Source organism: Medicago truncatula, chromosome 8 (genome assembly GCF_003473485.1).
Source record: "Medicago truncatula cultivar Jemalong A17 chromosome 8, MtrunA17r5.0-ANR, whole genome shotgun sequence".
In the NCBI taxonomy this organism is placed as follows: domain Eukaryota; kingdom Viridiplantae; phylum Streptophyta; class Magnoliopsida; order Fabales; family Fabaceae; genus Medicago; species Medicago truncatula.
The window spans coordinates 44,054,646-44,080,010 of record NC_053049.1 but is presented as its reverse complement, the minus strand read 5'-3'; the positions used below and the strand labels follow the sequence as shown (position 1 = coordinate 44,080,010).

The following is a 25,365-nucleotide window of genomic DNA, read 5'->3' as shown; positions in this document are numbered from 1 at the left end:
GATTTATTAAATAGGACCAACAAAAAAATGAAGAGAGAAAGAGAGGGTGTTTCCATAGCCATCCTTCTCCATAAGCATCCATATATGTAAATCCACAATGGGGGTGTCTGTTTAATGTGATGTTAAATAGGTTACGCACGTCTGAAAACATTATTTAAAAAACTCATGAAAGAAATTTAAATATAAAAATTACTACTTTAAATGTCTAAACAATGTGCCACATGTATTTGTTTTGTAGCATTTAAAAGTAAAAAATAAAAATCTAAGAACTAATCTTTTTCAGATTTGATTCGGAGCAGATCTCCACATAACAGAATGCAATTCTTTGGTGGTTCAGAGATCAGTCCGTCACCACCAGCAGCACCAACTGCAGCATCTGGAAACAATGGTCATATGTTATATGTTTTCAATAGGAATGGCATTTGCTTGCTTTATAAAGAATGGAATCGCCCTCTTCATACTTTAAATCCTCATCAAGATCACAAGTTAATGTTTGGTCTTCTTTTTTCCCTCAAATCTTTAACTGCTAAGATAGACCCCACTAGTCCCCAGAAAGGTAACCTTGGTGTTCCTCAGTTACCTGGCCAAGGTTGTTCTTTTCACACTTTTCGTACTAATACTTACAAACTTACTTTCATGGAAACTCCTTCTGGTATCAAGGTAACATGTCTGTCTTATTACCTATTATATCCTTATTACATTCGTCTGTCTGTAACATACGGTTTATGATACAATAATTTGATTCATATAGCCAATCTCATTTAGTGGGTTAATGTTTGGTTGTTGTTGTTGTGGTGAACTGGTGGGTTAATGTTTTGTCTATTATCTTATTATTCATGTCAAAGAACATTATTTGATGACTGTGAGTCTAAACTGGTTATAGAATATGAGTAATCTACTCTTACGCCACCCGATAACAAAATGCTACTCGCTTCTGATGTGGAAAAAGGCAGAAACCTTCGGAAACTGGCAATACTCTATTTTTCATTTTTTTTTTATGGGCTCGTGAAAAGATTCAGAGGCTGACGGCGAACACTAATAATTGTATGTCGGGTACTCCATTAAATCTAATTATACAAGGCCAAGTAACTGAAATTTTAGACCCAAGTTGTATTTCAATATCAGAAATGATATACCCCTAAGGGACGTTTAGACGAGGAGAAATGAACACAATAGCAGAAACAAAAATCTAAAAGAATGGCAGATGTATGAAAGAAGAAACACGGATAGGGTTGGAGAGTAATTCCAGAGATTTATGGGACTGCTATTTGAGTTAATTATGGTGCTGATGAGGAATGATGAGTAGGAGAAAAAATAAGGGAAAATATGTAAATGAGTACAGGGGATATAGTAAAGCCTTTGAGGGACGACGGAAAGGTAGAAATGAAATAACATTGTGAGATACGTAAGCCAATCCTTCTGGAAGCAAGGAAAGTAGGCTAGTGACTGAATAATATTATTTTCTTCTCTCAATTATTCGGTATGTAGTTGTGAGCTTCTGATTTACATTCATGATTGTATGATTCTATGATCTCGGTCTGGCATTGGTCTGCCAGCACACAGCTATCGACACGAAGTTTAGTTGATAATTTATTTAGGTAGATTTCGCTGAAATTCTGAGTTCTATTTTAAAACTTGTGTAAAGTAAGATGCATAACTATTAAAACTGTGAACTATTTTAAAATCGAACAGGTATATTACAGCAAAAAGTCACAAAAGTTGTCATATTGTGCTTTCAGATAAACAATCAAGGAAGCAATATTCATATATTGTTCCCTGTAATAGTAACTGTATTGTAACACTGCCATGATTTCCATGCTTAATGCAGATTATCTTGGTAACTCATCCTAGAACTGGTGATCTTCGGGAATCCTTAAAGTATATCTACAATTTGTATGTTGAATATGTTGTTAAGAATCCACTCTATACACCCGGATCTCCTATCAGGTAACATAATTTTCACTTCTGTTTAAATGACATACTAGTCCAATCACCAAAAAGAAGATGGGATTCTTGCCCTTTGCACTTTGTTCTCATATTATCATCTGTGGGCAATTTCCTTTGAAAAATAGAAGAAAATTCGTCTGTGGCTCCATCACACTCATTTTTAAATATTTATATTTTTCTCCCACGTCCAAATGGGTCATCTTTTTCTTTTCACCTTTTTTTTGTCTTTGCTTTTTCACTTCAAAATGAAAATGATAAAATTAGCATACAAAAGCAGGGAATTGAGGATTTTTTATTTTGTTTCTAGGTATTGAACTTAAAAGTGTTATAAACACTGTTCATTATATTCTTGTTGGATGAAAACGGATATAAGGACTGTTCAAAATATGCTTGTTGATGCTTTTGATTATTGAAACATCTTTTTATTTTTAAATGCTAAATGATCATAAGTTTAAATGTTTTAAAAACATAAAGGGTTTCCCATTGTCGTATGTGATATATTTGAAATCAGATATTTCAAAATAATGTAGGGGAAATTTTATGTCTTGCATATACTTATCAAACAGGGGATAAAAATACAATTTGGTGTAAAATAAAATGGAAACAAAAACAACAACAACAACAACCAAGTCTTATCCCACTAAGTGGGTCGGCTCAAATGACGCCATAGCGTTCTATCATAAACCAAATTTGGATTCAACTCATTGACCTCTAAATCTTTTCTAATGGTTTCTCTAATAGTTTTTCTAGGTCGTCCTCTACCTCTTCTAACTTGAGTCTCCTCCATTTGATCTACTCTTCTTACGACGGCATCTACAGGTCTTCTTTCTACATGTCCAAACCATCTAAGCCTATTTTCTACCAACTTTTCTACTATAGGTGCTACCCCCACTCTTTCTATAATGGTGTCATTCATAATCCTATCATGTCTAGTCTTACCACTCATCCAACGCAACATCCTCATCTCTGCTACACTTACTTGATTCTCGTGTTGACTCTTAACCGCCCAACATTCCGTACCATACAACATCGCCGGCCTGACTGCTGTCCGATAGAACTTTCCTTTCAATTTAAGTGGTACTTTCTTATCGCACAAAACACCTAAGGCTCTTCTCCATTTCAACCATCCAGCTTGAATACGATGGAAACAAAAACACCCTTAAAATTTTTGGTCATCAAGCAGTAACTTGTACTAGTAACTTTTGTTTAGGAGACAAAGAATCATGTGACATCACCTGTAACAATACCCTGGCTTTGTTGATAAACATGTATCATGTATGGTTAACCATGGGCCTAGTAAGTAATGGGGAAAACCAAAGTCCTACATTGAAAACAGACAAAACCTGAGAAGAGTTTAGAAAGAGTGGCAATGTCGCCTTACGAGTCGGTTTTGTAAGGCCGGGTTAGACTCAATATAAAAACTTAATAGCGAGCTATTTTCCCAATCACTCCTGTCCAGATTTATCCATCAAGACGGGAAAAGCACCATTTTTTCTCACACACAGATGGATAAATCCGGACAAAAAGGTGTTTTCCCGTCCGAATGGATAAATCCAGTCAGGAGCAGTTTTTAAGAATCATGGGGGAAGAAGCTCCACTTATCCACACGTCAAGCCCTATAGTGTTAGGCGTGAAGGTGCAATTCTTAGAATAAACCGAATTCCCACATTGGCAAAGATGAGGTCTGGGTTTGGTCCGAACATGCATGTCCAGTTCTCTGTTTCTTCTGGTTAGTTCTTTTAATACAATCAATTTGATCTTCAAAAAAGAAAGAAAAAAAATAAGGTCTGAATTTATTTTATAAAGAGTGGTACCCCTTACCTTACATGTTTTGTAAGGATGATATAAGTTCAATATAAAAACCTAATAATAGTGAGATATCACTTGATTTTTTTACTGCTGCTTATGTTATTATGCTGGGTACTCATGCCTGATTCAATTTTTATGTGTTGCTAAATAACTGTATTCATTCATTTACAGTTATTTTTTTCTTCTTCAATGTAATAGGTTCATGGATTATTCTTCTTGCTTTTTTTTTTTTGGATTTATCTGGAAAGAAATAAAGGTTTTACAATGTTTTGATGGATTTTCATAGGTCTGAGCTATTCAATACAACGTTGGACCAGTACGTGAGAGGCATTGCATAGAAGCTGAGTGGTTGCAATTTATCATTGTGGATGATGAACTCGTGTTGTAGAATGCCATGTTTTGCATGGTGTTGGCCACTGCATTATCAGTCACAGACTCTTGGGAAGGCCTCACATTGTTTATGTCAATGTTACAACAATTGATGGCGTGATAATGTTAATAGTTGATCGGTATTCATTGCCCAAAATTTCAACTAAATGAGCTCGTACATTTTGTTAATTATCCTCTCATATTAACTTTACAAACCCCTATATTTTCATCTCTCGATCTTACAAATATTCATTGATGGTGAAAAAACTTGATTAACGGTTAAAGACTGAAGCACAAAATCTACCATAAATTTTTTTATTGCATATGTAAGTGAGCTTTTGAATGATGTGTGTTTTTCTTACTTTCTATACACCTATGAATCTTACCTGTACTCAACTCACGTGTGTTTTTAATTTTTTTTTACAAGTACGTGAACTCAAGTGTACGTAAGTGAATCTTTGAATTTAATTGAGAATATGACATTACATTTTCAATTGAATTTGACGGATATAATTCTCAGCGCCTTTCCCCCCTTTTACATAGTATATGATCTTTTGTAGTTCCAATTTTCTATAAACTAGCCATAGCTCTTAATAACGAAGTTTTGCTACTTCCACTTGGTGTTGTTATGGGAGATGGAAAACATGAAGAGGAAGATAATGGGGAGGGAGAATGTGTGTGAAAAGGGTTAGATTTGAAATTTTAATTTCACAAAAAGATTATTTTGGTAAATTTGGAGTGTAACTAAATGTGTTCGTATAAAGAATCTGATAGTTATTCGGAACATAGACCATACAAACTAGTAAACTTAATGCATGTATTATGCAAGTGGCAATGACTATGACATTTTTTCTTCGTCAAAGCAAAAAAATAAATAAATCTTGTTTCCACCATACTTTGCTTTGTAAAATTAACCTTTAATTACGGATTCCTGGGTGAAAAAAACAAGACAAAATGACAGCCTAGCATAGAGCTTGGTTAAGAATCTGGAATTTGTTCTGTGTGGGGTCATAAGTCATTTCAATTTCATGCAATAAAATACCATAAATAACAAACATGCAGTAATGCATTATGCACCAAGCCTGGTCTACCCCACATGGACCACATCATGATCAATGTGAAGAATATATCTGTTTCTGGAATGATGAATCTAATAATAGATATGCAAAATTTGGTCAAGCTAAAGATAATATTAAAATTTATCAAATTAAATTATCTTTTCTCAAATATTTTGTCTCCAAGTGATTACTACTAAAGATAACCATCAATAACTTGATTGGATCCATTGCCTACTAATCCCAAAGCATCTCTTAAATTTAGTGTGTTTCTCATAGTTCTCCTTCCTATCCCTCCATTGCCCTTTCTCATCATTGCAGCAAATTCACTATAATCTATTTGTCCATCCTGCACCACAAAATTTTCACATTAATAAACAAGTTGCCACAATTTAAGGAAGTTATCAATAAATAAGATGCTTCGGTAATATGACATCATAGATTCACCAGAGACAATAAATGAGATATTTTAGTAATGAGAACGTATAATAGAAAGACCAAGAAAAAATGCTTACATTGTCTTGGTCAATTTCCTTGATCATTTCATCAATATGGATATCATCTAAACCAAAGTCCTTACAAGCTTGTGAAATCTCATCAATGGTTATGTAACCACTAGCATCTTTGTCAAAATAAGCGAAGGCTGACAACAGGTTTTCCTCTCTCTCCAGCTTATTTAAATGAACAGTTGCAGCAATGAATTCACCATAGTCAATTGTCCCACTTTTATCAACATCCGCCTGTCACGTGCCAAAAATAATAAAAAAAGAAATTGAAGGCTTTTTGATGAAATCCTCATGTATCATCCATCCAACAGACGCAATCATGTTTATGGCCGAAAAGGCAACAACAATACGACTTTTTCTTAAGGAATTTATTTATCACGAGGGATCTAACCAGAGACCTCCCACTAGCATGCTTTCACTAGGGCAAACTCGATTGGGTTAAATTTAAGGCTTGCATAAAAAAAAATGAATTATCCTCCCACAAAAAAACACTTACAGCATCCATTAGATCCTGGATTTCAGACTCCATAAGTTCAGATCCTACTCGCTTTAAGCCATCTTTTAACTCATCAAATGTTATGGTTCCACTGCTGTCTGTGTCAATCATCTTGAATAACTCTTTCAGGCCACCAATTTCTTCCTCGGACAGCCGCTCAGCAATAACCTAGGATAAAGTGAGCAAAAACTATAAATGATGTGGTATTGAGATTTGATGTGCAGAATACTAAAAAATAGACCACTTAGAACTTCCTGTTTCCGGTAAGGAATGACATGTCCTATCTCAGTACTTACAAACTACAGATACATAAGGATGCTTGAGGTTCAAGCTTAGGATGCAAACAAAGTGGCCTTTCACCAATTTGCTGATTTATATTAATTTACTGGAAAACATAGCATTGCAACAATGAAAATAATAAAATAAAGTTTTAACGAGAGAATGTATAGAAACTTCGTTCAACCCAGAGTGGAATGCATACGGACTACAGAGAACCAAAATCAAGATATGGAAATCCAAAAGCACGTTATAACATGAATGTAAAAGTAAAAATAAGCCTTCGTATCAATGGAAAGCATCTAACCAATAATGGCTGCTGAGAAAACCATTGGAACATAATCCAACTGTTCTGGTCCAACCATGTAGATATTTTTGACTCTAGTGCATCCAATGCTCTTACCCTTGCTTTGATAGTAAAGGGCGGTCAAGAGCAAAATTTATTTTTTATTTCATATTTTTTTACAAAAAACAAATCTAGAAAATGACACTAATGATTTTTATTATATATAAAATATCTTTCATACTTCCTACTTTTTCCCATGAAAATATATATGAAGAATTTTTGGCTCCAGTGAACTATCCCACCAATTGCTAAAAGGCAAACAAAATTCCGTCTCATATTAAATGTCACGTTTTGAATTATTTTTTGTCTCATTATTTACATATTAGAATATTAATAAAGCATTAATTAACTTTTTCTATTAATACCTCTATTTATTATATCCTAATCTACCCTTATTTTCATATCAGACACAGAATAGTAGGCATAGCAGGAAGATCTACAGAAAACTTACACGCAAAGCCATCTTCTTCAGTTTATTCATAGCAGAGAATTGTTTCAGACGTGATAAAACTGCAGAGTCGATAGGTTTATCAGGTGCAATGTTGTCATCAACAATCCATGGGTGGCCTGAAACAGAAATTCAATTTAGTGCCATAACCTTGCAAAAACCTTACATTTATTAACGGAAATAAAAAAACTGTTTTAAGTACTGACGCTGTAAACTCTACTATACCACTTGCTTGATATATATATGGATATATATGTTAAAGTGACTTACGGAGTACTTCATGCGCTGTTAGCCTTGTTCTCGGATTTTGATCAAGCATTTTCCGGATTAGATCTTTTGCGCTGTCTGAAATGCTAGGCCAAGGCTCAGACTGAAAATCAAGTTTTCCTAATAAAATCTGTCGGAAGATCCCGGGTTCAGTTTCTGAATGTGACAATTTGCAAATCATCAGTATCAAGAATCAACAGCATTGAATGACAAACATCAATAAAACAGTAATATGCTTATATCCCCAATTGATGATTTAACATATGAATAAAAAATACCTACCTGCCCAAAATGGTGGCACCCCACTTAATAAGATGTACAAAATAACTCCAGCACTCCACACATCTGATTCAGGTCCATAGAGTTTGCGCAAGACCTCCGGTGCAACATAGTATGGGCTCCCAACAACATCAGAGAAGGATTCACCTAAAAAATATATCACTACGTTAGGCACACTGGCATATGCAATGTGAAAGTTTTTCCAGTTAGAACGAAAACAAGACTGCATAACTTATATTAAAGTTTAAATAGATATATGTATATTATTGCCAAACAATACTTTTCTCTATTTGTAATTTGTACAAATATAAAGCTCTTAGGTATAAGTCAACATTTTCCCAACACTTAGTTGCATGAAAAGAACTGTGTCAACTATGAACCATAGTCCACGAGGAATGCATTCATAAGACTTCATTTTAAGGATGGTAATTTTTTCAACTATTCTACAAGTTTTCCAAGCAAAACAAATTTAAATATAGCATGGCTAAAAAATTACTACAATATGGAAACACAGGTTCCACAGTATACTTAGTAGCAATCAGAATGCCAAAAACTTCAGGTGTTAAGTAAGGGACCAAAATAGATGGTGCAGAAAAGGTGACTAACTTCCCTTATCCCATGTGAGCATCCTTTACTATTTTCCCCCTTTAATAGTACATCGCTTTCTGGCATCATCACCAATAGCCTCCATTATAGAAGAAAATAATTTTATTCTCATCACTCAGACATGGCAATTGCTTTTTAATAATGAAATACAATATACCTAAAAACCTTATCCATTCACATGACACAAAATTCCAACACTGAATGACTGGGATTCCAATTTACAACCTAACAAAAGTAAACTAGATTCTATTTTTGGAAAAAAAAAATCAACTGTAACCTGCTTCTACCATAATATGGAATATCAATAAATTAACCTGGAAAGTGGAAAAACATTCATAAACTTGATGAAATTCCATTTACAGTATATACTCCTACCAAAGACACCATGTGCTGCTTTTATCATCATACAAAGTAGAGACAAAATCCAAAAAATTAAAGGTGCACATGAAATCAAGCATTACAATCAAGATATGGATCCAGAGTAACTCAACACCAACACCTCAGAATCAAGTAAACAACGACAAAACAAATATTACAAACTTATAGTTTAAGGCACCAAATAATCCCTAAATCCCTTAATTCCATCCAGAAATCAAGAACCAAAATTTAAAATCAAATCAATTAAGCAAATGAAACAATTACTCACAAGTCACATCCAATAAAATAAGCAAACCCTTTTCTCTCCTAATGCAAAACAAAATTAAAACCAAGAAAATCAAATCCAGTAAACCCTAATCAACCAAATTAAGCACACAAAAAAAGAAACAATTTAACAAAGAATCCAGCTCCAATCAGATCAATGAATATTCAAATCTAGACCATAGAAATTAACAAAGAAGGAAAAGAATAAAATCCTACCAGGTTTATAAAACACAGACAAACCAAAATCAGTAGCTTTAAGCTTAGCATCTTCATCAACAGTATCAAAGAGAAAATTCTCCGGTTTAAGATCCCTATGCATAACACCAAGAGAGTGACAAGATTCAACAACTTCAACAATAGTCTTAATCAAACCAGCAGCTTGTCTTTCACTATAATGACCCTTTTTCACAATCCTATCAAAAAGTTCACCACCTTCACAAAGCTCCATAACAATATGAACAGCAGTAGAATCCTCATACGTTCCTTCTATTCTAACAACGTGAGGATGTTCAGATAAATGATGCATTATCTGAATCTCTCTCCAAACATCTTCATAATCTTCTTTGCAGAAAAGCTTTCTCTTTGGGATTGATTTGCAAGCAAATTTTTTGTTGGTTGATTTGTGTGTGCATAGATAGGTTGTTCCGAATTGACCTTGACCGAGTTTTCGACCCATTCTGTATATCTCTGTTACCTTCTCTGTTCTGTAGGGTAAAACCCATGTTACTGGTTTCAATGCTATTGTTGGAGTTGGATTCTCTTTCGCCATTGAAACAACGTTGAAACTGAAACTGTGTTTTTCGGAGTTATTATTGTTGTGACTGAATAATGCTTAGCACGTTTTGTTGTGATTAAATTAAGGTGGTCGTGTTTTTTGACATCTCCTATATTTTCTCTCTCTATCTTTCTCAGAAACAAGACAAAACAAAACAAGGTGTGCTTTGTTTTATTTTATTTTATTTTATCTTTTTGGAGATACTAAACAAATGTTGTACACTTTTGTAATCTACCACTATATCTGTGGGCTTGGTCCTTGTTGTACTGTTTCAACATTCAACTCAAGGATTTAATTTGGTCAACAAAGAAAAAACTTAAGATTTTCCTTAAAAAAAAAAAAACTTAAGATTTATATTTTACACTTTTAAAAGTAGTTTTAAAAGTGTTGTTGTTGTTTAAAAGTAGTTTTAAAATACTTTTTTTAGTTTTAAAATACTTGAACAAAAAAAAGGAGTTTTTAAATATCTTTATTATATTTGTTTATATAACAAATGTTTTAGGGGCTTATAGTATAGAGAATTATTGTTCCCACATTACATAAGGATGTGTCACACGAGTAAATGACGTTTTTGCTCCCTCGACAGTTAATTGTCGAAGTTTTAGAAATCCGGCTGCAGTTAACTGCCAAGGAAAACCTAGGTAGTTAACTGCCTAGAAAATCTGGACTTAATCATTCGCAGAACCAGAACTTCCCATTTCCAAAACAATTTCAAAATTCTCAATTTCTCTCCAATCTTCACCAAGTCCATTTTCACGAATTGAAAGCAAATCAATTGCACATTATCACAAGTAAGTTGTGTCAATCATTTTAATGATAATGTTAATTTGTTTAGGTTGATTTTTTAAAAAAAATTAGAGTAGTTTACATGTGGTTAGGGTTGATTTTAAAATTGATAATTTGATGATTACATGTATAGTTTAGGAATTGATAAATGAATGTAGTTGTTGCCTATGTTGTTTAAATCATAATGGGGCTTTGAATGGTGGCAAATGAACACAATTTGAATAAGTTTTATACTTTGCACACAAAGTATTTGATAAAATGTCTCAATGACAATTTTATTGATTATGTAGTTAGTTTAGGTTATGGAAATGATAGAAATGATGTTAATTATAGTTTGATTAAGTGTATATTGATTTTTTAGTTAGTGTAGGTTACGAGAATTATGATGGACACAAATGATTAAGGTATAGAAATGATTAAGTGTGTGTTAATTAATGAATGATGTTTAGGTTATTATGGAAATGATGGAAATAAATTTTATTGTAATGTTGATTATATTGAATGAATTTAGGTTATGGAAATGATGTTCATTGTTGTACTTTTAATGAGTTTGCTTATGTTTATGTTTAGTTTATGTTTAATGTGTTTGATTAGGTTATGAAAATGATGTTAATTTTATTATTTTTTGTGTAGATAGGCCGATCAGGATCCCATTGATCCATCTAAGATGATTGGTGGTAGGCGTGTGATGACTCAGAGTCACCGGAGGGAGAGGTAGAGCGGCCACGTCCCAAAGAGGGGTAGAGGTCGGAGGGGAGATGGTTCAGGGAGCTCTCAGGCTACACAGCCTGAGGAGTCACATGTGGTTGACCCGTCACAGCTTGTTGACCAGTCTAGAGTGGAGTACCTGAATTATCAGGATCAGGTACACCACGATGTGACTGATGGTGGGTATGACCAGGATCATATACCACAACAGCAACATGTAGGAGACGATGATGACATTGCAGCAGCTGCTGCCCCGGAGGTGTTACCTGTGGACCCTCCCTTTCCTGGTGGACCGGCAGACTTATCTTTGCTCCACTCTTATGCCAGTCATGTGGCGTTGTAACACTCCGTTTTCCCAACTTGAAATTTTTTGCATAAATCAGAGTAAAACAACTAAACAGGATGCTACACTTCTCTCAAATCTGAATATAGTAAAATTACTAATTATCTCAATCATCAAATTAAATCTTATTGCAGCATAAATTATTTCAACTTTTAAAACAACCTTGGCACAAAGGCCTCAATGTACAATCTCATAAAATAATTCCAATAACATGTTCATAAAACTTCATAAAATAATACGTAAGGAACAGAAAGCAACAACAAAATTCCCATCTCGTTACGTACCAGAGCACCTAAGACACATGTGAGAGAATCGACTAACTTCACAGTTAATCTTGATTACCTGCAAGTTACCCAATTGTGAGGGCAACATTTCCGAGCAGAAGGAGTGAGATTTCACATTCAATAATAATAAGCATATAATTCATCAAAAACATTTAACAACTTAAACTTCATCAATTAATAACATTAACTCTTCTTATAATACTTCATTAATAACTCAACCAACTTCTAATCATCATTAACTTCATATTCATCACATTATATACAACATCATATAGCACATAATAATCAGATCATAAACATCATCATATAACGACGTAATCTTCACATCATAAACATCATCTTATAACAACATAAACGATACATCATAAACATCATCTTATAACAACATAGACAACACATCATAAACAACATCATAAACATCATAATCAACATCATTAGCACTTCATTAACGACACATGGGTAAATAACAACTTAACAACAACGACACGACTTCAACTCGACAATGTAACTTAGACATCTTACACATCTTGAACCATCTAGACAAAATGCAACTACGACCTCTTAATCATGCATATGGTATCAACCAGGGCATCAAGCCCCCAACGTATTGAGCGTAAATAGGCTCGCAGGGCATCAAGCCCTCAACTTACAAGGCATCAAGCCCTCAACATAATATGTATAAATATACATTAGAGGGCATCAAGCCCTCAACTTAAATAAGTATGCATGGACTCAACATCTTACAACTTAAACAACTTAGACATCTCATATGACTCCAATAATTTGGATCAACATCTTACGACTTAAACAACTTAGACCAACATTAGCATCCTAATCACGATAGCAAGGCAGCACCATTAAATAATATGCAGCAAGTCAACATTAACAATAATCATCCAATATAACCATTACAACTTCATATCAACATCTTTCACAACATAGCATCATTAATAATAACAACTTGAATGGTATAACCACATTATTTTCTATATCATACCTTTTCCACATAAATATATGTAACTCAAATTATTCAACAACAACATTCACATAATATATGTATTTCAAATTATCCAACAAAGATATTCACGTCAAACCAAATTAGATCCATCACAACATAGGTTAAATACTCTTAAACACCTAGTTGAACTCATAGTACTTCTAGTTTCGAGATTTGGAATTATTTCTTAAGTTTTGGATTAACTTAGAAACGGTTATGCTGAATTTTCATAAGATTTCACTAAGACCTCCTTGGAGTATTTTCATCATATCTCAAGAGCCAAAAATCATTTTCACGTCAAACCAAAGCCACCGGAAAGCTAACTCAATTATCTACAACTTTCATGTTTACACTAAAGGCCAATTCAAAACAGAAACGTGTTAAAAAGATGCAAGAACATGAAACAGGATGTGCTGTCAGAGAGCAACTCGGGAAAAAACCCACTTTTCACCCCAAAATCCCAATTTTAACTTCCCTATGCCCAAATTTGATCCAAAAACTTGTCTAACCATTTCTATACATGTTAAGGCACTAAAAACCGTATAAAACATTGCACTAAGAATAACCCATGATCTAAACATCAATTGTACACAAATTCAACGGATTTTCTACTCTATTAACAACTAATTACAACTTCAAAACCTAATTCGCAAATTCCCATAACTACAACCTACAACAACATGCTAAACTCAATTTCATAATTATACAACTTAGAATTAGAGAAAGTTAATCCCACCCTTACCTTAAATTAGATGATCGGACTCTACAAGACTGTTCTTCTTCTCACATGATTCTTCTCTTCTCTGACTTCTCTCTTCTCTTGGTTTTTCTCCCTTTTTCTCCAAAAACAGGTTTCACGTAATCCTTATTTTCTAATTCTAACTCTCCCCTTTTATATAAATCCTTAACCTACTTATTTTCTCTTATTTCTAAATCTGCTCTTCAAGTCTCAATATTATATTCTAATATATATATATATATATATATATAATATAAAATATTTCTATAACAAATAACAAATATATTTATATAACATATATATTTCTACACCAGATAACATATATATTTATACACCAAATAACATATTTCTACACCAGAGGACATATATATTTCTACACCAACTAACATATATTTATACACCAAATAACATATATATTTCTACACCAAATAACATAATATTTCCACTTATTCCACTAAACTCTTCTAATTTCCAAAACAGCCCCCACAACATAATCTTATTTTATTTTCAAATATTATTCTACTAAATAATAAAATAAGTCACTTAATAAATCAACAACACATCACAAAAATCATATAAATCACATAAGTCATAAAAATAGACTCTAAACTCAATAAAATAAATAAATATTAAAATAGGGCGTTACAGGCGTTGCCACTTTGGTATAATTCAAATAATGTAAGTGTAATTTTTTTAAATGTTTAATTATTTTCTTTATATATGTGTTTGTTTAATTATTATATTCACTTTTATATGTGTTTTTTTTTAATTCTTTTTCTTTATGTTAATTATTTTCTTTATATGTGTGTTTGTTTAATTATTATATCCACTTTTATATGTGTTTTTTTTTTTTTTAATTTTTTTTATGTTTAATTATTTTCTTTAAATGTGTGTTTGTTTAATTATTATATCCACTTTTATATGTGTTTTTTTAATTCTTTTTCTTTATGTTTAATTATTTTCTTTAAATGTGTGTTTGTTTAATTATTATATCCACTTTTAAATGTGTTTTTTTAAATTCTTTTCTTTATGTTTAATTGTTTTATTTATATGTTTGTTTGTTTAAACTATGTTTATTTTTCTATTATTTCAGGTTCGTAAGCTCCGTGTGGTAAAACCGATTAATCATGGGGCTAAGATCCTGAGTCTCGGACGCCCAAACGGGAATGAGAATTGGTTTTGGGATCCGATTAGGGAGAGCGGGTTACATGACTTGGTTTACATAACTTTGTCACAACTTTATTAGTGCGTGACATTTTTAATATATATATTTGTGTGTGTGTGGGCGCGCATGCACTTGTGCCTATGAGTGTGTGCGCATGCGTGTTGAAAATAATATTTAATATAGACATTAATTTAATATTGTCAATATTGCACTTTGTATTACTTCTAGCTATATGCGAATTATATATTAATTTAATAAAAAGTTGTTAAATATACCTTAATGTGAATGTTGCTAAAACACTCATTTAAAAAAAATAAGTGGGTGTATGTTAGCAACTCCTACAGGCATTTGCTAGAATACACCAACTTATTTTTTAGAAGGTGTGTTTTAACAAGTTATAACTAAAAGGTAGTTAAATACACCCTAAGGTGTAACTTGATAAAACACTCCCAAATAAAAACTAGTGGGTGTGTTCTAGCAAATCCTATATATATATTAATAATGTCACACACTAATAAAGTTGTGACTAAATAAAGTTTGATTTCTAGCTGACAAAATACTCATATTTAATTAATGTCAGACACACAATATAGAATATTCAAAAAGCAAACAACACATAAAAGTACAAAAAGCACAAGCTGTATGTAATTGTATATAAAGACAACCCAACCAAAAATCAAATAACACATAAAAGCACAAGTTGTATGTAATTGTATATAAAGACAACCCAACATGAGTTAACTCACGTTGAGGTTGATATTCAAACTGAGTTAACTCATGTTGCATATTAGCTTGAGTTAAGTCAAATCTGGTCTATTGAACGTGAGTTAACTCACCTTAAAATTATTTTAAACAGTTTGAGGTAGGAATTTTTTTTTTTTTTTGTTACAATGAACAAAAGTGTTTGAGAGAAGAACAAATTTTATTAATTTATTGTCAAAAGATTTTTACACATTATTTATCTGTAAAAAAATTCTTATATTTTAAATTTATTAAGTCAAATAATATTCTCATTTCATAGACATCATATCTTTGTCTTAAAATCTCATACATCCAAAAGTTACCTGTGTTTGTTTTAAAATGTGTTTGTTTAAAGCATTGTAATATTATTTTCAGAAAAACAGGGTAGGGAATGAAATATCATCATGTTTATTTTAAGCTGTAAAAACGCACTAAGTTTACATAAACATAACTGGATTGATACGGATGTTGCAGGATGCTGATGATAATTTGTATGGTTAATTTTATATTTTGATTAAAGAAATATATTGTAGAACTTATCTTAGAAAAAGTCTGTCAAGGAAGTAATACAATTAAAAAATATTTTCATAAAAAGGTAATAACTTGGTCAAATCATTTAAAATCATCACACTCTATACTTATCTTCCACCCACTTTCATTTCTTTTAACATTTTGTCCTCTCAAATCATTTATGAACATAGACAAGTCTCACATACAATCTTTTTACATGGAGCATCAACTGCTCTACACATACAATCTTTTTGTATAGCTTTATAATATGACTTGTAAATTAAATTTAATCCTCGTAAAAAGAATTCAATTTTGTATATCTCGAATGTTCTTATAAATCATCATTCATTCTTTGACCTAATTACCCATCTATAAAGTTTTACAAGTTAGACGGTGCCTGATGGCAGAGCCCTTTATGGATCGAGACGGGCCACGGTCCATTCGTAAAAATTTAAAATTAATAAATATAGGTGTATTTTGCAATATTTCAAATAATTTTCTCATGGTTTTAGTTTTCGGCATATCCGAAAGAGGCATATAATTTTTGTCATGATTATACATTGCTTATTAGAAGAGGTTTACAAACCTTTTAATTTGCGGAGTTTCAAACCTCCCTTAACTTATTTTGTCAAATTGAAAGTTCATCCAATTAACTGCTGTATCATAAAATTTCATAATTTTTAACAATAGTAAGATATGTAATTAATTGTATCCACTCAAATATTTTAGTTAACTCGATGCTTAATACTTATTACAATCTTAATTTTATGTTTATATATGAGTCTTGTTAACGAATTCCTCCGAAACACTCTTTAAACATTCTAAAAGAAGTAATAATTCCATAAAAAAGTCAAATATTTCAATTTTCCATGCAATAATTATAAAAAATTCAAAAAAAATTACCTTTTTAAAGTAAGAGTGTTCAGAGTGCTCCGGGACACTAGTTAACATTTCGATTTTAGTGGTGACACCAAACTTTTTTTTCTTTTCTGGCTCCACCGATGTTGATGGTATCTCAAAGGCTTTTAGTCATCAAACAAAGCATAACATCGAAACCTATAGATATACTCTCAAAATGACATATAGCGGCACATGAGGAGGAGTCTAGGACAAGGAAGTAGTAGATCTTCCTCTGTACTCTCTTCAACATTTTCAATTTTGTCGCATAAATAAAATCAATAAATGCATATAATTATAAATACATGACCCTAAAATAAAAACCCTTGAACCGCAGAGACAGAAGATTCTAATTGATTTTGATCAATGGGAGAAAGTGGAGAAAGTGCAGAATGCTCTGCTTCAGCCTCAGCCTCAGCCAAACCCTCAGATGAAATCTGGGCAAAGCTTGGTAACCCCTTTTCCTTATTTCACGCACTAAATTATCCATTGAAGTTTCAAACTTTGGGCGTTTCATTATTTTTCCCCTCTTTGGGATTTCATCTCAATTCTTCAAATTTTTGAAATTAGAATCAAAAGGGTTGAAATTTTTGGTATTTATTTGTTTAATACTCAAAATAGCATTTCGTAACACAATAAAGCCTCCATTTTTATCTCTTAAAAAATTAATTTCATGTTAGGTTCCACTGGTTAATTACTTCTACTGTGTGTGTGCTTGTTATTTTTTTAGGGCTTCAATTTTATAGGGGATGCTATCATAATAATGACAAAAAGCTATCTTAACAATTTTATAGGGCTAGTTATGTATATCACTGTTTTTATTGTGTCTGTACACCTGATGGTGAATCATGAGGATGTAATTTCATTGCTGTTTACTAACTACTAGGGTTTTTAAATAGTGATAACAGTTACGGTTGCGTCTCCATTCTTGATATTGCGGAGAATAGTGATCATACGCAACTGACGCAGCTTCGATCATGGTTGCCTTTGACAACATCAAATCCGTTATGTCGCCCCCCTAAATTGTGGCTTCTGTCTTTTATTTAAAACCTGATAATTACTAAGACATTTGCTTTAACTGTTATATGAGTTTGGCTTCCTCTTGAAAACAAGTATGGAAAATAAAGGAATGGTTTTTCTTTGAAAATATGATGAAAACTCATCTGGGTTTGTCATCCCATTTTAGAGGGGATATCATTACCAAGTGAAGGGATATATTTTGTGTGAAGTTTGTGACTTTCTTAAGGCACTTTTTTCTTTCATGCAGTTCAGTCTGACTCGAGATACCCTGATGTTGAGATAAGGTCAGATAAAGGCCAAATACGTTCGGAGATATCAACCGCTTCTTGTGACAAACATAGGTGGTGCAAAATAGTAAGGAATTCTGATCTATGTTCTGCCACATTGAAAAATAAGAGGTAAATTCACGACTTACAAGTATTTATCTTTTAAATAATTCAGTAAGTCGTGCTCCCTATCTGCCAAGATGATTAGTTTTGTTTGATTCTAAATTATTTTTCAGAAAAACAGGGAACTATTATTTTTAAAACTAAAAATTGTAATGCACGTGTCCATTTCATCGTCACTGTTTTAATCCATTGTTCGTCACATATCGTTCAAAAATGCTGTTGGAGCTTATATGTTCCATGCTGATTGTTAGTAGGAACATATGTTTCAGCTTCATGACAGTAAAGGAGTGCTAATTACTGAAAAAATTATTTTTTTACACGCTTTACATTCCTTTCTTCTCCGTTGAAGTATTGAAAGTATACGTCTCTGCAAGGATGTCATCTCCTTTCTTCTGCATATATGTTGTCAATTTTTGCCGAAAAAAAGTATTTATTTTTTGCTTGCATTGCACATTCATGCTGTAGTTCAAATACAATACTGGTTGATGGGGCTGAGGTAGGCAAAGGTGACACTGTTGTTATCAAGGATAGAAGTGAAATTATCCCAGGCCCTGCTAAAGAAGGTTAGAACCTTTTTAATATTTATGCTAGTGTAATACCTCCTATAACTGATTATACATATAAAGTAGAAAATTGTAAATTGTGTTTTAAATCTATTATCTAATTGGTGCACTTCAATGAAGTAGTGTTGCCATCTGGCCCCATCAATCCATACATTATCTTTAGCAAAGATGTATTCCAAGTTTTCCTTTTTCTTTAATAATATTCAAACTTGTTGACAAAAGTAGTCTTGTTAATTAATTGTTTGGTGTATTAAATAGTTAACTAAATAAAAGTTCTGGGACGAAAAATAGTGTAACGTTGGCACAAATCATGACATGTAATTGTGCATGTTTTAATCGTAATCCAATTATGTTCATAACCAGTGAGAATTACTTGCCTCAATAGTTTTCATGCTTTCATATACTACAATTATGATTGATATTTTTAACATGGTATTTGAGTCCATTGATTAATTAACCAGTAAATATCTTTAATGTGGAGTTCAACAAAAACTTTATCTCCAAGCAAAGTATTTGGTTTTTGATACCATTAATTTATTATTTCTAAGCCGATTATCAGTCTATTTAATTCCATCATTACCACTTTATGGCATTAGGATTTGTCAGCTACAAATTCCAAATTGTGTCTAGCCCAGAAATCTGCCAGACGCTGCTAAAGGTTGGCATTTTTTAATTCGTCTGCATCCTTAATGTCTTCTTCAATACTGTTTTTTATTGCAGTGCTGATGACTTGATTGTGTTTCTTTTCCAGATATGTGTAGATGTTGATCATGCAAAATGTAGTATTTGCTTAAACATATGGCATGATGTTGTTACTGTTGCTCCATGCCTTCATAACTTTTGGTACGGATGATAATATTTTGATCCTCCTTTTTTAATGAACATGGTTCTGTTTAGTTCATTGACTTTTTCTTGAATTGTCATGTGACATTACAGCAATGGTTGCTTCTCAGAGTGGTTACGGAGATCGCAGGAAAAACGTTCAACTGTACTTTGTCCTCAATGCAGAGCAGTTGTTCAATTTGTTGGGAAAAATCACTTTCTGCGTACCATCGCGGAGGTACATTTTATGCAGAAGCATTTCACAGAGATTAAGCTGAATTGCAAATGGGACTTGATATAGTATTTATTATTGACATAAAGCATAGCATGTAGGCATGGCAGTGAATATTTGACGTTGTTTATGCAATTTTATGTCATATTTTTGACAAACCTCTTGTTCATAGTTATGAGAGTTCTTTTTTATTTTTGCTATACTTCTATGTTGTTTGATCTATTGATTTTTTTCTTTCATTTCACTAAACAGTTCCTCGGAATTGTTTCATAGAAAATATGAATGTTCTGGATAGATTCATGATTTCATATAGTTGATCCACTAGGTGTAGTGAAGTTTTGTTGTTATTTTTACACAGCAGGTGTGTTTTTCCTATACCTTTTTCAGGATATGGTGAAAGCTGATTCTTCCCTAAGACGCTCACACGATGAAGTTGCGCTTTTAGATACGTATGCATCAGTACGGTCAAACCTTGTGAGTATGATGATTCCTTTAATGATCATGATTTCTCTCCTGCTACTGTGTTGTGAAATTTTTATCCAACTTTACTGAAATATTAGACCAAAAATGAACTATATTTTTTTGTTGTGGGGAGTTGTTGACTTGTAGTTTAATATCCTCCCTTTGCCATGGAATTTTATTGGAAAAATGAGTTTATTGTATTTTCACTGTTAGGTCATTGGATCTGGAAAGAAGAGTAGAAAGAGGGAGAGGGCCAACACAACAATGGTTAATCAAAGTGATGGTCCAGATCATCATTGTTCGCAGTGTGGTAATATTACCGTTATACAATGTCAAACGAGGCAGTCTATGCAGCACAACATATTTTTTCCCCATCAATCTTCTTGGTTTTCCGTGCTAATTATTTACGACATTCAGTGTTAGTTATGTTATCAATAAGTATACCGTGTTTGTATTCTGTATTGTGCTGCAGAGAAAAATGTTTATGTTTGAATTCAGCAAGTCTCTGAATCATTCAAGATATACATAGGATCCTTAAGAATGTGCGTTTTCTATTTTGAGTTGAATGGTGCTTAGACTGATGACGCTGAAGCTTATCTTTTTGAAATGGCCTATCGGGCCAGAAATGCCATTTAGACTTATTTTCTTTTCTTTTTTATTATCCCTAGACCTAAAAAAGATTTGAATTTTGTTTGTGTGGGTACTTCCAATTTGCTATTGTAATTCTGCTGACTTTCTTTACAATGTGTCAGGTGTGATGTTAAAACAAAATAGTAAAAAAAATGTCTTATTTGTGATGTCCTTCATTTTTTTAGTTTCATCATACTCATTGAATTGTCTTTCATTATAGTTACTGTTGTTGGCGGGTTTCAATGCGATCCCAGCACTATTCATCTCCAATGTCAAGAATGTGGAGGAATGATGCCTTCCCGTACTGGTCTTGGTGTTCCTCAATATTGTAAGTTGTCAATGTGCGATTTATCTAATGAGTAGTTTTTTTTTTAATTTGTGTCTCGTCATTAAATTCATGCTGATGAAATAGAGTATTTTTTTTTGTTTTTCCACTTTCTTTATGGTGAACTATAATATTCAATTTTTTGCTTCAAAATGTCATAGAATTCATGTTGTCATTTATTGTAGGCTTAGGATGTGATAGACCTTTTTGCGGAGCATACTGGAGTGCTCTTGGGGTAACTGGGAGTGGCTCTTATCCTGTTTGTTCCCCAGATACTTTAAGACCGGTATGGACTACTTTGTTTGTAATAACCGTTAAAGTTAATAACTTTATGAAAGTTGCTTTCTGGAGAGTTCTTATATTTTTGTAATGGTGTGGTAAAGTAGTAGTGCTATAGCCTAATGATATCTGAAGAAATCCTTAATGTTCCAAGATATGCTATTTAGTACAGAATATCGTCAAACACTATTATGTAGCAAAATTCGAACACAACTATTTTTTCGTGATCTGCATTTGACAACACTGCATGGTCGATGTTTGTCAATTTCATCATCATGTTAAACGTGCAACATAATTTTCTTCTCTTCCTAGGGAGTTAAAGGCTTTGAATAGATGATGGAACGGTCACTTATATGACATGTGCTTGACTTTTTCTTTGCAGATATCTGAACACACTATATCAGGAATTCCTTTGGTAGCCCATGAAAAGAATCTGCATGAACAGAATGTATGCGTTTCCGAATAAACATTTTCGTTGTTGAGTCTGTTTTGGCTGATCATTTTTTTTACTATGTTTACGTTTTGTGGCTTTCTAGATCACTGAAAGTTGCATAAGACAAATGGGGAGGACATTGCAGGATGTCATATCAGAGTGGATAGCAAAGCTGAATAACAGAGAAATCGGTAAAGTGACAAACTTGTCTTTCATGTGATGGTTAATGAGAAATAATTCTTCCGATTTTTTTAGTTAGCTTTTTTCTTTCACTTTTGGGTGAGATGTTTTAACTGATGATTACAAAAATTGAACCTTGTCCTGGCCTTATTTATTGTTTTCATTGCATGAAGGAAACAAAATGTAAACAGGGAGATAATTTTGTAAATTGTTGTGAAAATATATCTGAAAAAATGAAAAGAAAAAACTTATCAAACATGCACTTGGATTCCTATTTTGCATTAGCTTGCTGAGCTCAATGCAAATTTTCAATTGAGTGGTAAATTTTGCAAAATATTCTTCTTACAAAAAGCTATTCATTGGTGCAAATTGTTTGATCTGATTGTACATTGATGGTGTCACACTGTCACCAGATATTGACTTATACATGAGTTTTTATTTTTTTTCTACTGTCTTGGCAGATACAACACGACTGATGCTGAATCACGCAGAGATGATGACTGCTGGGACTCTTGTATGCAGGTATGTTTTATACTGAATCATTGAGCTAAAGTGGATTTACCTAGATGTTTTAATAGGCCCAATGTCAAACCTTAAAATTATTGAAGGTTGCATTTTGTAATGTGATACATACCTGTAGGTAAATAGTACATACATTTATACTGAATTAATTTGCTGAGTGGACAATTATGCACTATTTTCCTAACACTGCAAAAAAAAAATCCTATTGAACTCTACTTTGTCTTGTATTTCTATTTGACATATTAACACCGTATACCGGTTGATAACTATTGTAACCTTTGAATGTTCATATTCTTTTAATCATGCAGTGATTGTTATCAGAAGTTGGTGTCATTTTTCTTGTACTGGTTTCGCATTTCTACACCCAAACACGTAAGTACCTTAACTCAAAGCATTATCAGAAGTCTGTCTTTCTTTAACTCAATTATCTGTACTTTTTAGCAATGAGTGGATTATTTTTTTGGTAAAAAAGTGGCTTACCAAATATAAATTTATGCAATCTAATCACAAAATTACTAAGAAACTAATTCCAGTTCCTGGAATCCGCTGAACGAATTGATAACATTACAATGTTTTATGCACTACAAAAATTTAGTTGCTGAATGAAACTACTTGCAGTGTGCAAATTAAGTTGACCCTTTTGATTTTTGTTTTTGTTTGTATGTATTTCCAAAAGCTTCTCCCACCAGAAGCATCGACAAGAGAAGATTGCTGGTATGGATATGCATGTCGGACACAGCACCGTAGTGAAGAGCATGCTCGTAAAAGGAATCATGTTTGCCGTCCAACCCGAGGCTCCCATTCCTGATGCAAACAAATCTATTTCTTTTATGATAGATTTGTGTTTTGTTGAGTAGTCTTCTTTCTTGAAAAAAAAAAAATAGTCCCTTGGAGAAATAACTTTTGTTTGCTTGGTTGGCATCGTTGCCTGGATTCATAGCAGTTGAAAATTGAAAAGTTGATTATCTTAATAATAATTTTTTTTTGAAAGAGATTATTAATTGTAAACTTGTTTTTTGACTAAAAGAAATTTATTCAAGCCTCGTACGGGTCTAGCATGAATTAGGGTTAGAAAACCCTTTTAACCTTTTCAAACTAATTTTTTTACCCAAAAAATTGCATCAGAAAACTTTGTACCCTTCATAGACACATGTTGCACACGAGAATGGTGAAGCTGTAGAACCCAACATGAGCGTCCATTGTCCTTGCAAAAATTTCACAATAGTAATTGGTCGCTTAAACATCTGTGGATTGTCTTTTGAATAGGGATTAAAATTAATAATAATTTTTCTTACTCAAAATGAAGCCTTAGAGTGAAAGAATCCCATACAAATTCTGCCTATTTGGTTTATTTGCTTAATTCATTTAGTTAATAGCAACGGTTGACTTGATTTTGTTTTTAATAAATATCAATGATTGACTAATATCTGAAATAAACAAAAAGTGTTGAAGAAGTAGCTGAAGCTGAGGCCTAAACTGAAGATAATAGAGTTGACAATAAAATATTAAACCAAACCAAACAACAATAATTTGAGAGAACTCCAACTGGCAACTTCTAAAGAGTGGAAAGCTCACGTGACGTGGAGATGAAAAAGAAAGAATTAGGTGAAATGCAAGTAACATGCCTCTTTTCTTAATTACTGCACTTTCCCTCCTTAGTCCTCACGCTACTACATTTATTCATCTACATTATTTGTCACGCAAGCATATACATATATATCCATACTAGCCGTAAAATACATATAAACACTGTACTATACTTATGAAAAATATCCATATAAATTAAAGTCAGGAGCGGATTCATGGAAGTAGGTACAAACATTAGTTTTATTATAAATGAAGTAGGTACACATGAACATTGTTTATTCTTTCTTAAATATACTGCATTAAAAACCAGCATCTTAAATATACTGCATTAAAAACCAGCATTTTTAAAGAAGGATGTTATTTGGATATCTAAAAGTTGACACTGTATATGACAATGTATAAAATTACACCTTTTTTTTTTTTTTTATGTGTGTGTATTGCTATTTAAATACTATTAAAATATATTCTTATATTAATGCATGTTAGATTTTCTTTATGCTCGTCGTTTTCGATTATGTTAGGGCAACTTATATCATATATCTTTTTTCCTTTTAAAATCTCCCTTTTGAGGGATTTTGTTTGAGTCTCAACAAATATTGGTTCACTAGTTCTGAATTGTATATACACAAAAAAGGTATAACTAAAATTTAGTTTTTTTTAGAGTAAAACTTCAGTTATATAATGTTTAAATTTAGTTTTTTTTAAAGGAAAGAATTTAGATCATTTCATTACTTCTTCAATACAATTTGAGATCTCTATCAAGATTTGAAAAACTAACTGAAAATATGGTTATATTATCTAACGTATGAGCAACCTTATTTGTTTGTATTTCCATAAACTGAACACTAATTTTTTTTTATAGATAAAACAATGTATATGCACAAAATAAAATCTATAGTGAAAAAATAAAATTTCAAACTTCTTTTACCA

At 32.5% G+C, this 25,365-nt stretch overlaps 3 protein-coding genes across 4 annotated transcripts; 2 read left to right on the top strand and 1 right to left on the bottom strand.

The window, feature by feature from the left end:
* The first annotated feature begins 256 nt into the window (after positions 1–256).
* On the top strand, positions 257–4,468 carry LOC11437534 (trafficking protein particle complex subunit 1). The gene is made up of 3 exons (XM_003630381.4): positions 257–660; positions 1,829–1,947; positions 4,043–4,468. The coding sequence occupies exons 1-3, from the start codon at positions 316–318 to the stop codon at positions 4,092–4,094; spliced, it is 516 nt and encodes a 171-aa protein (XP_003630429.1). The 5' UTR covers positions 257–315; the 3' UTR covers positions 4,095–4,468.
* A 771-nt stretch (positions 4,469–5,239) lies between these two features.
* Positions 5,240–9,967, bottom strand: LOC11429153 (calcium-dependent protein kinase SK5). Its single transcript, XM_003630380.4, has 7 exons — positions 9,263–9,967; positions 7,802–7,945; positions 7,523–7,675; positions 7,256–7,371; positions 6,183–6,350; positions 5,696–5,920; positions 5,240–5,529 (listed from the first exon to the last, which is right to left on the bottom strand). The coding sequence occupies exons 1-7, from the start codon at positions 9,813–9,815 to the stop codon at positions 5,377–5,379; spliced, it is 1,512 nt and encodes a 503-aa protein (XP_003630428.1). The 5' UTR covers positions 9,816–9,967; the 3' UTR covers positions 5,240–5,376.
* Positions 9,968–17,081: 7,114 nt separating this feature from the next.
* Positions 17,082–23,840, top strand: LOC11439528 (E3 ubiquitin-protein ligase CHFR). Of its 2 annotated transcripts, none has more exons than XM_024773846.2 (15): positions 17,082–17,442; positions 18,259–18,409; positions 18,866–18,963; positions 19,560–19,621; positions 19,715–19,806; positions 19,900–20,023; positions 20,405–20,491; positions 20,693–20,897; positions 21,330–21,437; positions 21,620–21,720; positions 22,096–22,161; positions 22,250–22,337; positions 22,788–22,848; positions 23,157–23,220; positions 23,525–23,840. In XM_024773846.2, the coding sequence occupies exons 1-15, from the start codon at positions 17,358–17,360 to the stop codon at positions 23,654–23,656; spliced, it is 1,524 nt and encodes a 507-aa protein (XP_024629614.1). In that variant the 5' UTR covers positions 17,082–17,357; the 3' UTR covers positions 23,657–23,840. The 2 variants fall into 2 exon arrangements, with proteins under 2 accessions (XP_024629614.1, XP_024629615.1); XM_024773847.2 differs by having other exon boundaries at positions 17,086–17,442; positions 20,693–20,789; positions 23,525–23,729.
* Positions 23,841–25,365: the final 1,525 nt, after the last annotated feature.